Raw genomic sequence first — 12987 nt, 5'->3', positions numbered from 1 at the left:
ACAAAAGAAACTATTTGAACATTTCTAAGCCCGTTTGGAGCTTACTATCTATTTTTAGGGTTCCGTACCCAAAGGGTAAAAACGGGACCCTATTACTAAGACTCCGCTGTCCGTCTGTCCGTCTGTCTGTCTGTCACCAGGCTGTCTGGCTGTCTGTCTCATGAACCGTGATAGCTAGACAGTTGAAATTTTCACAGATGATGTATTTCTGTTGCCGCTATAACAACAAATACTAAAAAGTACTGAACCCTCGGTGCGCGAGTCCGACTCGCACTTGGCCGGGTTTTTTATTCATAGTTTGGTAACTATTTTACAATAAACAAATTTATAAGCAGATGAAATCATTCTCGCACCCTAAAATTCGGGGTAGTTCATAAATGTCTGTGAAATATAGTTGGCCAAACCAATTTGTTAGTCAGTAAACAACCAGGAAAATTATACTGGTCCCTTTCTTTTGGGTGCTAGTACTAGTGTAAGACAAAGATAGTATGATTGTGTCTCTATGATTGAAATGAGACAGTCCTTTGACAAACTTTATGTTAAAACCTCCGTAGATACTAAACTAATGTGTTAGTTTGAACTGGTTGGCAAGAATGTCAAATATAAATGTTGTAAAACTTTTTAAAATGTTTATTATTCTCAAAACAGGCAGGCCAAAACAAAAAAGTAATAGAAAATAATGCGAAAAAGAAATATTTTCATGTCAAGTTTTATTTCTTTTAATAAATGAATATTTCGATTTGTGCTGTTTTTAAGTAGATTTATAAATTATAAATTAAAATAGATGAAACATACGTAAGAAATGTGATCAATGTGGTATGTATTCGCGGCTGAGGCCATAAGGCCATAACCTTGCGTAGTCAACATGCCAATCATTTACGCTCCGTAGCGTAGCATAAGCGTTGTCATCTCTCTCTATCACTCTTCCATATTAATGTGACAGAGACATTGGCGTCTCTTTCGCTACGGAGCGTAAACAATTGGTATGTTGGCTAAGAACCCTGCCACCCAAGTCACTGGTTAAATTACGGCGGTACTGGTTAAATTTCTCGAGTATGTAGGTAATATGCAATCTTTAACCAACTTAAGCTCTTTGGGCAATTCTGAGGTAGAACAGATTTTTTTTTCCACACGACTATACAACACAAATACTGTTCTACCTCAGAGTTGCCCAAAGAGCTTAATTAAGCATACATATTATGTATGCTCGTACCATACATTATGTGCCATATTGTGTCGTATGGCGTCTACCGTAAATACAAAAATACAAATACAAAAGGCTCTGGTTCAATCCCAGACCTGGAGTTTCACGTATTTATGCTACAGATCTTCGGTGCCTGTGCTCAATCCTTAAAGTATAACCAGCAGAATCCTTCATCATGACGCAGAACTTGGCCCTCAGTTCGAGGGTTGAGGGCAGCAGCCGGTAGCGGCGGATCAGCGCTGATAATACTGTCTTCATGGACATCATGGCGTACGTTGACCCTGAAATCATGGTACAATCAAATCAAATATATTTTATAGGCAAGGTTAAGACTAAGGTCCAGAGGTTACAGACTAAGTTTCATAGAATAACATTCTAAAAAACATTTAGGTGACGGAACAGTTTTTTGGTGAGTGCCCTTATGCGCAGATTCTTACGGAACAGAACTGCCGAAATAATGGAGTGATCTAGCTAAAATGCTTGTTACAACCAAAGGGGCATGCGCCTAACGCTTGACGCCACACTTCACATTTATTGCCCCGCTGAATACGCCGCATGAAGCTCGTCACTAAGGCTTCACACTTACAGTACTACACCTCGTCCAGATAACGCCACTCGCCATTAGATAAAACAAACAGGTACACGGCAGCCAGCGTCAAGCTTGCATGCCTGGAGCGTGCGTTTCGTGGTCCTCAGTAGGTTATATTAGTATTACAAACACTATCATTGTTTTGACCATCGTCGACCGTGTCAATTCAATAAGTCTAATTGAATTATCATAATCATTAATATTGTAATCGTCTACAATGTAACTTGCCAAATTTTTTATCATGTTTGCGGAAAAATTATAGTTTCTGTTGATTCAAAAAGAACATTAAATTATAAAGTTAACATACCAACACAGTTCCTCAAGGAGTAGCTGAAAGGCATGAACTGGGCGGGATGCTTCAAGGGTCCCTCCAGGAACCTTTCTGGTCTGAATACATCGGCATCTTCACCCCAGTATGCCGGGTTTCGGTGCATAGCACAGAAGTTTATGAGGATACCCACTCCGTTTACTAACTTTGTGCCAGTTGCTGTAAAGATTGGAGAAGATGAAGATAAAAGAATATTCAGAAGGTTGATTGGGTCCAAAAGTATGATTTGAGTAAACTAAAGTCACAGCAGCCAATTCCGTCATACGGGAAATTCCGTTGACGGAATATCCCGTATGACGGAATTAGCCGCATTGACCTTATCACTAAATTACGAGTTTATAGGAGGCAAAAGAAAACTATTTCAGACCATTATACATACACATAAAAAGTGTCACAAAAAAGTTTAACCGTTAATCCCATGTTTTAGAATAAAAAAAAATGTTAACTTTAACCTTTTAAACGCCAATGACCGATATATCGGCACCGCAGGTCCAACGCCAAAGACCTATCAATCCGTCATAGACCACAGAGCAACATGCATATGGATAAAGTTCAATTTCAGTTGGCAGGGGCCTCTGGATGACAGCTTTTGTGTTTGACACGGCGTCGAAAAGGTTTAAGAAACAATTCTACAACTTGGAATCTTATCGTTTACGAGTTACGACACGCTATCTTAACGACAGGGAATGTAATAACAATAACAATGTACCTATTTAAACTAATTTTTGTGTTTCATTTAATGCTCTAACATATACGTACTAATCTTAGATTAGAGCATTAAATGTGAAACTCCGAATGTTTGGAGACAGATACTCGTAATAGTCGTAATATGCTTCAGTTACGCCTGTAACAGCCTTTTTTTTTGTACCATACCTACAACATTTATTTCGATAATGCGACACTCAATGAGATTTTAATTGGTGACAGATTATTGTCTTAAGTCTTTACCTACATCTACACTGTGACAACGTTTAATCTGACGAAAGATACACCCTCAGCACTACCAGGACAGCTGGATAAGTTCTCTGGGTCTCTTTTATCACGGCTTCTAGATATTTTAGACGTGGGAGGACTAAACTTGCACTGTAACCTTTAATCTAACGAAAGTACATACGCAGTTCCACGTCGTTTAGGACTTCCCTCACAACTACCGGGACGGCTGGGTAAGTCCTCAGGGTCTCTTTTATCACAGCTTCTAGATATTTTAGACGGGGCAGATCTTGAACTGTTGCTGGGCGGTCACTATCGCCAAATACTTCTTGCAGTCTGTAAGAATAAACTTCATAAAGCGTTGAAGGATTTTTTTTAGCACATAAGTGGCACTCAAACTCACTCTTGATACACCTTCTCCTGAACCTCAGGATACCTAGACATCATCACCGCCGTATAAGCAGCACCAACAGCAGATGTATCCGTGCCAGCTAAGATGATGACCAGCACCTCTTCACGTAACTCCAGTTCTGTGTAACCTTGAGGTCCACCCGAGGATTCTATTAGCATCTCGAGGAATGTACGCATTTCTGGCTCTGAAAATAACAAATTCTAGTCGGAGAGTCAAATGAAAAACATTTAAAAGTAAGGCTTGATTAAACCTTCTGCTTTCGGGAAATCGGTAAAATTGTAGCAAGCATTAGGTGACATGAAAAGATATAACAGTAATTTTAACAAAATTTGTTAATCGGTCACAACCAAAACCAAATATCAGAGCCATAGTAAATCGTACTAGTAAGAAAATAAGGTTGATTTTTGTTTAATTGCTTTTATGAAATTAATATATGACACGGATCCAGGTCGACTTAGTGGTTTCAAAACGATGGAACATTTATGTGCTACATGAAATGAATATGAAATTAATTCTAAATGAAAACTTACTATTACTCTTCGCTCCGTCACTATCGCGAGTCGATAGTTCCTTTCGCTTCTTTTTAATTAGCTGTAAAAAAACCAAAAGGTCTAATTACTTACTTAGAAAGCTAACTATCGAAAACAATGCAAAAATAAGATTTAGTGATACCTAAAACAACATCAACATAATATTATCTTACCGACGCTAAATAGTTTAATGATTATTATTATTTATTATTATTATTCAGAGCCCAAATTGATGGGCAAAGGCCTCCCCCCTCTTTTTCCACTCGTCTGTTTAGTGCTATATCTGGCCAGCCTCTCAAAAAGGAGTCCAAGTTATCCCGCCATCGCCGACGAGGTCTGCCGGATCCCCGGTTAGACTCGTGGGGCTCCCACTACGTGGATAACTTGGCCCACAAGTCGTCCGGCATTCGGCAGACATGACCAGCCCAGTCCCATTTCAAGTTTAAGGATAAAATAGATAAACCATTTTAAAACTGCGCCTGACTGAAAATACTGACATTTATTGTGTTTGTGTGAGTTGCCTTTAATAAGATTCCTTTAGATGTAAGCGTAGACGTTTTAGAGGAACCCATAGTTAAGAAATGGTTTATTTCTACTGTCTGTCAGATCTGTCTGGTAGGTAAATTTAAGGAGATCTCTAACAGACATATCTGTGCCTCAACTCACACGAAACTTTCTGAATGTTCTCGATCCTTCTATTTTGGTTTTTATACATCTTTATAACTAAAATAATACCTCTTTTCTAATAAAAATATTAATACCTCATCAACAAACTGAAACATTAGATCCCTCTTAGGAACAAATGTTTTATATCTCGTCAATCGCTCATATATGCAGTCGAGATACAACCAAGGACAGCTAAGTCGTTCTGACATAAGATGCAGTGTTATTTCGAAAGCCTCCAAAAACGGATGGTCTGATTGCTGCTGAGAATTTAAGTCTACACCCAAGCTGGTTTCTGAAAATAAAAATACGTAGGAAATATTTTGTTACTAGCATAATAATAAACAAGTGTATTGCCCCTTTACTTAAGTTGTGTGCTGACTCTCAAGCATGCTTGATAAACTATGTTATTTGCCTTCAAAATCGAGTGAGGAATGTCTAAATCCGCCGCCACGCCAATATGCAAGACGTCGTTTACGTCATTACCAAACTAAAATGGAGTTGGGCGGGACGTGTTGCTAGGCAGTGATGGCAGGTGGCCCAAAATGTTGACGGCATTGACATATATATAAAAGACGGGCCTTACGGGCACTAAGAATGGTGCAAGTTCAGCGGTGTCACTCACGAATTTGAGCCAATCGTGTAGATGTTTACAAAAACAACATCACTAACATTTTTTGCGGATTTGAGTTTTTAGTATCATAGCATTCGTCTAAGCAGGATCTACACGTAGAGCAAAAGATAGTGTCCAAAAATGACCCCAATTGTCCAAAATCAGTCCCCAAAAATATACCTAGACTAGTTAAGTAAGATAAATCTGTACCTCTCTGATAGAATACAAAACATAATTTCTTTAGAAACTTGTTTTATTTTCTTACAAAAAGAACATAACTAACAAAATTTTACAAAAACAGCAGGTTTTTTCCAAAAATACTGGTCTTTGAAATATGTAATCGTATATTTCGGAACTATTGGCCACTTACTAAAATCACCTATACAATGTTTATGTCCAATAACTAATATATAAGAAGACATTTAGTTTTTTTCGTTTCCTGTAAATTCATGTCTAGTGTAGTTATGTTGTTTTTGTAAACATGCCTTCAAATAGTAGCGACCAATCGCGCGCGTGATGCGAACTCATCAAACAATCGCGTTGTGGCGTTAGACTGCACAATTGGCTCGAATTTGTGTGCGTGACACCGCTGTACTGGCACCATTCTTAGTGCCCGTAAGGCCCGTCCTTTATATATATGTCGATGGTTGACGGGATGGTGGCCGCTTTCGGATGAAAGGAGCGTCTGGCGTTCGTTGGCTCGTTGGTTGGAGGACATTAGAAAAAATGAGAATCACTTCTGAATGAGATTAGCTCGCTAGAAGAAAGGCTGCTCAGTAGTTGGAGATAAAGGGCTGATATGATGATGCTATTATGCATGCCAAGTTATCTGCTTTCTTCCAAATGGGACCATATACTTTCCTAACAGTTACGGCTTGGACCCGTACTAAATGATGAGGGTGTATCTTAACTTACTACAAATAGCATCAAATGTGTAAGTCGTAATATATTTCCAGAAGGAAAAGTCTCCATTGCCGGCCTCTCTTTCCAACTGCTGTACCATAATCTCACTCTGCTCGGCGAAGATAGGCACGAAGCAATTCAGGTTCTTTATGCTGAAGATAGGCGCGAGGATCTTGCGACGAGGACGCCAAATGCTTACTGGAATCGGGGAAAGGTAGAATTAAAAACCGCACGCATCTTAATTATCATCATCATCATCATGTCAGCCCATATACGTCCACTGCTGGACATAGGCCTCCCCCAAGTACCTTGGGGGGGATTGCCGTAGTCGCCACGCTTGGCAGGCGGGTTGGCGACCGCAGTTTGATAGAGGTAGTTCTCGGAGGACGCTGCTGCCCATCCACCGGATTTTCCTTAAGTCGCCTCTTACGACACCCACGGAAAGAGAGGGGGGGGGGGGGGGTGGTGCTATTCTTACCCGGCACCACACGGGCAACACATCTTAATCATATTTTATTTTATTTTTTAGAGTTCCGTAGTCAACTAGCTAGGAACTCTTATAGTATCGGCATGTCCGTTTGTCTGTCCGTCCGCGGCTTTGCTCCGTGATCGTTAGTGCTAGAAAGCTGCAATTTGGTATGGATTAATTCATGCATGGCGACAGAACTGTAAAATAAAAAATACGAAAAAAGAATTATAGGCAATACATGCACATTCAATAGAAGTGGCAATTAACGTAAATGTTACTGTAAAAGTATGATAAAACCTAGGTATTGCCAGTAAAACCTAAGATTCAATGACCCTTGTAAACACCTGAATTTCAGACTTGACAGAATAAACTAGGAACTTTTTAAATTATAAAATTTTTACATCAATAAACAGACATTTCCTTCAAATATTATTATTCCGTGCACAAATTGCACTTAACGGAAGTGTTCTTAATTGTGTTTGTGAACTGTCAACACTTTGTTGCGGGTTTTCTTAGAAGAAGAATCAGCGAGATATTCGAACTTGTCATTATTTTATCTCAATTTTGATATTCATTAAAACCGGTCTGGCCACCCTGCCTATGAAGGTGACCCTGCTTATGAAGCCGATGGCTCTGGGTTCGAATCCCGGTAAGGGTATTTATTTGTGTGATGAACACAGATATTTATTTGTTCCTGAGTCATGGCCCATGGGTGTTTTCAGATGTAAATCTATTAAAACAACTATATATTACGTTAGCTCAATCCGTCATGACATACTGTATTCCAGTTTGGGGTGGAGCAAATAAATCTAAGTTTATTGATACCGAAAGGGGACAAAGATGTTTACTTAAAGTTATGTTCTCTAAATCATATAGATACCCAACAGATGAACTATACAACGTGTAAACTGCTTAGCGTAAGAAAATTATATATTTTGAACACGACCTTAAAGTTACATAGGACTCTAACCTATAAACCACCTACGTCAACACAAAGAAGAAAAGATAAAGTAGTTGTCCTCTCTAACACAAAGTCTCTTTTCGCCAAAAGGCAATTTGTTTACCATTCTGCCTACTTGTATAATAATATAAATAATATTATCTCGATTTATTCACTGCAATCGTATAATTTTAAGAAAACACTTTTAGAATGGTTAATTAACCTAAGTTACAAGGAAACTGAAAACCTAATATATCACGTATCTTAAATATTGCAACAATAATAAAATAAAAATAAAAAAACAACTTTTTCAAACATATTCATATCAATCAAAATTAAACTATCGTTAGACATATTTCAAAATATTTAAATCACTACGGTTATTATATAAACACATTCACACATATGCACACACATTCACTCTCACACACACACACACACACACACACACACACACACACACACACACACACACACACACACACACACACACACACACACACACACACACACACACACACACACACACACACTTGTAAATTCAATTGTTTTGAGTGCACTAATTTCTCAACATTATATCATAATTTTGTTTTTAAATTTAATTTTAAATAATAATTTTAATTTTACTTAATTGTAATAAATTATATGTTAAACTTTACTTTAGCTAAAGTTCATACTAATTATATAATATCTTCACCTAAATATTACTTCAAATGATATGTTCGGTTACTATTTATAAACCCTTAATAGTAGTAGCGGGGTCTTCTGCCACAAGTATTTACAATACTTACAAGGAGATTCCAAGCATAACTAAATTGTAAATTGTGAAATGTTTTAACCAAAATAAACAATTTTTCATTTTCATTTTCATTTTTCATATAAGTTTACGGTCGCCTAGTACCCATAGTACAAGCCTTGCTTACTTTGGGGCTAGGTCGATCTGTGTAAGATTGTCCCCAAATATTTATAAATATTTCATTACTTCTTAATTTCACAGCGCTTGTACATCTTATGGTGGAGACCGTCTATCAGAGAGAGAAGAGTTGTAGAATTTATTGGGTCCCATACATTTCACGACTCTTCTCTTTCCACACAGACTGTAACTTTACCACAGAATAAGTTATAGTATTATCATACATCATACAGAACGGCCACGCACCGCCCCGCCCCGACTCGAATTACCTCGCCCCGCGACATAAATCTGGCGGACTTCTGGCGTACTCTCAGAACTATTTTTAAGCAACTTACACAATGACGCATGACGCGTGTACAGATGTGCCGTTTACACATAGAAACGCAAGTGATTTTTGATGTATAGCGTGTCCGACCTGTGACTTTACTCTTGCGTTTGTGTTTGCAACACATACTCCACACAGGTCGGTGGAGTAGAAGAAGCGAAGTTCTTGCTTTCTGACTGAGTCTGAGCGACGTTCGTAAACAAATACGAGTTCTTGACCTATGACGGTCTTCCCAATAAAAAATATATATATGCCGGTCTTCTACACACACATACATACATATAATCAGGCCTATTTCCCGGAGGGGTAGGCGGAGACCACGGATTTCCACTTGCTACGATCCTGACATACCTCTTTCACTTCCTTCACTTTCATAACATTCCTCATACACCCCCAGTAGCATTTATACGTCATTTTGCTACCTGGGACGCTCGCCGGGGTGCTCTTGACCTGGCCTCTTCAGGGTCTTCTTCACATTGACTTTATTTATATAATATATTAATTGGTGCAAGCAAATTTAAAATCAAGATAAAATTTTGTAAGTTCGAATCCTGCATTTATTTAGTAGTTTAGTTAGGACGCGATGTGCCGGACGTTTGCAGACAAAGTTAAATATTAGATGGTAAATTTATGAATGGTTTTGTTTAACATGTGAGGAAATCGATGCGACACATCCTTACAAATATTTTAAGAACTAATATTATGAAAAGGTATAGAGTTAGACCAATATAAGTCTGCAACGATTTCCATAGCACACGCAGTGCAAGTGTTATTTTAAACGTCAAACTATTATTAAATGATGACGTATCTATAAATAACAGTTGCACTGCGTATGCTATAAAAATTGTTGCAGATTTTACAGGCTTCTTTTTTTTTTTTTTTTTTTATTAGGGCTTTTTCGAGTGAACGAATATGTCGCCCCCAGCAGGCTTATCTTGGTCTTACTTTATGCGTCTTGCTCTTACGGCGCGATTCGGAAAATGAATTAGATTCAATAGATATAAAATAGTACGTTATTATTAACGCCGCTTCAATTAATATTGGATGGCGCTTTAAGTCGCATAGCGCCACAATAATTTGCGCTATGCGACGTAAGCGCCAGCCGCCAGAATGTATCTTTACTCGTGGGACGTCACATATCTGTACTATTTCATATCTAGTGAATCTCTAATTCATCCTCCGAATCGCGCCGTTAGTCGCATTGATTCACATTATAATTATAATTCTTTATCGAGTGATTTCTGCATCCGAAAGCAAATGATTACTTATTTTGTTATTGAATTTAGAACCGTCTAGCAATAAAAGTTTAAAATCCAATATGGGTCACTCACGTATCGAAACTATGCGACATGTTTCGCTCCATAACGAGTAAAATAAACGGAGGCACGCGTCGGTAGACCGACGCAGATTGCGGGCTGCAGCTCTCTGCGACCCGCGACCGATTGCTCGGCGCGGGCGACTGTGGCGGTAGGGACGGCCAGAAACTACCCTCGTTTTCGTTGTCGTTAAATATTTAATATGTCTGTATGTCACATAAGTTTTATTATTAAAATTCGACTAACCAGGTGCAAATATGTTTCCATTGCCCAAGAGTTCTCTTATGAATTTCATGGTAGTGTTGTCTTTATCCAGACAAGACTTTAGCACTACTTCTGCAATAACAGGATCGGCAACCACTGTAAAATAAATTAAGATAAGTATAACACAGGAGATATTTCGTAAATTATTGCTGATACTCGATATAATTATGTTTTAAGTTCAACCCATGTTCAACCTGTGACGGCTGTGACGCCACGAGTAATGGACAATTTTTATTTATTTCAAAAACGTCGCCTTACAATACCGAAGTTCGAAAGCTGTCAAATTACTTTTAAGTTAAGATTGTTTCTTCTTCTTTTTTTGTTTTGTTTGTAGTGTCACATAATTAAATAACCTTTTATTTTGGGAATTAATTGTATCGAGCGAAGTGTCATAATTCGTGTAACGGAAGCTGTGTTATTAAAGATATTATAATAAAGAACTACATATATTTTTTCCATGTCTACGAATATCAACATCTCTTAGAAAAATATAATCATATAAGATTTTTCGCCTTCTGGCTCAGGGAACGGCCTTCGGCCATTTTGTGTCTGTTTCTACAGACACAATTTTTTTAAACTAACAACACTATGTTCAGGTAATTGATGGCCATTGTAGTGTATTGACGCTTCGAGCGCTTACGTCATGGCGACGTCACTGACAGTTACGGTCAGTCGATATTATACCACGAGCATAGCCGGTCGTGCCGCGTGATGTTGGTGTTGGCGAATCGTTGGAAATACATTACATCGTATGATATACTGAGGTAAATACGGTACATTACATGTGGCGACGAGGAAAACAAAAAAAAAAAGAGGAAAGGGAAGACAGGTTAGTCGATCTCGATTAATTATCAAGTTTTGTCAGTGTGCAAAAAATTGGTTTAAAATCGAATCCACTGTTTCAAACAAGTGATAAGTGAGAGTACGCACTGGTGGTACACCTTTCACACTCACTTCTAAAAAACAAAGAAAACAATATTTCCATTCGGTAACGCCATCTAGCAATATGATCTTTGAAGCGTTGAACGTTACAATTATAATTGTAGGCTTTAAAGTTGAATGTGCGACTAACAACAATTAGATCTACCTACAAATAAAAAAATCATCTCGGAGGCAGCCAGTGTTAACAGCACTGTTTAAAGCTTATAGCCTGCCAGGCATCAACACTGCAAATAATTGCATGTTGACTTCCACTTTTAAACGTAGGTAGGTAGGTACAATGACACTACATTCATGGTTGACATGTTCACACTGGAGCTTTATTATTGCAACTTAGTTCCATCAGAACGCAATTGTGTGATGCAAATGTAAAACATAGTTGGTTTATTTAAACATTATTGTAGTGAGAGGAAGAAAATATTTACTTTGCTACGAGTAATGTGAATATGTAAGGTGATTCCCAATCAGGAGCCCAAGTGACTTGATTATTTTGAATCAGCAGATTACCGAATCTGGACATTAAATTGTCACACGTAACATTATGGATGGTATAATGAAACCGATTTATGAAAACATAGCAGATAGATTTATCTGGTCATTAGATTGACATGTAACAGCTGTAGCTAGCAGATTACCGAATCTGGACATTAAATTGTCATGATTTATGAAATCAAAGCAGATAAATTTATCTGGTAATTAGATAGACATAAAACAGCTGCAGCTAGCAGATTACCGAATCTGGACATTAAATTGTCACGCAAATGACAGTTACGATAAAATCAGTTACGACAGATAATTTGATCTGGTCATGAAATTGACATGGCGGGTTACCGAACCTGGACATTAAATTGTCACGTTAATAACCAATCTGATTACAAAATCAGTTACGACAGATAATTTGATCTGGTCATGAAATTGACATGGCGGGTTACCGAACTTGGACATTAAATTGTCACGTTAATAACTAATCTGATTACAAAATCAGTCACGACAGATAATTTGATCTGGTCATGAAATTAACATAGCGGGTTACCAGACCTGACATTAAATTGTCACGTAAATAACAAATCTGATAACAAAATCAGTTAAAACAGATAGATTGATCTGGCCATTAAATTAAGATAGCGGGTTACCGTACCTGGACATTGTATTGTCACGTAAATAACAAATCTGACAACAAAATCAGTTAGAACAGATAAACTGATCTGGCCATTAAATTGAGATAGCAGGTTCCCGTACCTGGGCATTAAATTGTCACGGAAATAACAAATCTGATTACAAAATCGGTTAATACAGATGAATTGATTTGTTCATTAAATTAAAATAGGTGCTTAGTACCCTAGCAGGTTCCCGAACCTAGACATTAAATTGTCACGTGTATATTAAAATCTGATTACTAAATCGGTCAATGCAAATAGGCATATCTTTTGTCTGCTCATTAAAAAATATAAATATAGACTGAAAACACCAGGTTTTACAGCCAGGACTAAATAGTCATGCTGTGTATAGCAAAATTGATGTCAATCGACAGGTTCATTAAATCGGCATCGTACTATAGTACGGCCTATTGTTTAATACATCGATGTTGTATGATATGGTCATACAATTGACAGCAAGGCCACACGTTGTATTAAAACAAATGGGTATAC

At 37.8% G+C, this 12987-nt stretch overlaps 1 protein-coding gene across 1 annotated transcript; it reads right to left on the bottom strand.

Annotated features, from left to right (window-relative positions):
• Positions 1-1315: 1315 nt before the first annotated feature.
• On the bottom strand, positions 1316-10488 carry LOC134742864 (cytochrome P450 4V2-like). The gene is made up of 8 exons (XM_063676050.1): positions 10382-10488; positions 6185-6370; positions 4755-4951; positions 3994-4054; positions 3455-3647; positions 3236-3387; positions 2101-2280; positions 1316-1485 (listed from the first exon to the last, which is right to left on the bottom strand). Exons 1-8 carry the CDS (start codon positions 10428-10430, stop codon positions 1316-1318), a joined length of 1188 nt encoding a protein of 395 aa, XP_063532120.1. The 5' UTR covers positions 10431-10488.
• Between the last annotated feature and the right edge of the window lie 2499 nt (positions 10489-12987).

This window comes from Cydia strobilella, chromosome 7, assembly GCF_947568885.1.
Source record: "Cydia strobilella chromosome 7, ilCydStro3.1, whole genome shotgun sequence".
Taxonomy (NCBI): domain Eukaryota; kingdom Metazoa; phylum Arthropoda; class Insecta; order Lepidoptera; family Tortricidae; genus Cydia; species Cydia strobilella.
The sequence above is the reverse complement of the archived record's forward strand: the minus strand, read 5'-3'. Positions and strand labels throughout refer to the sequence as shown.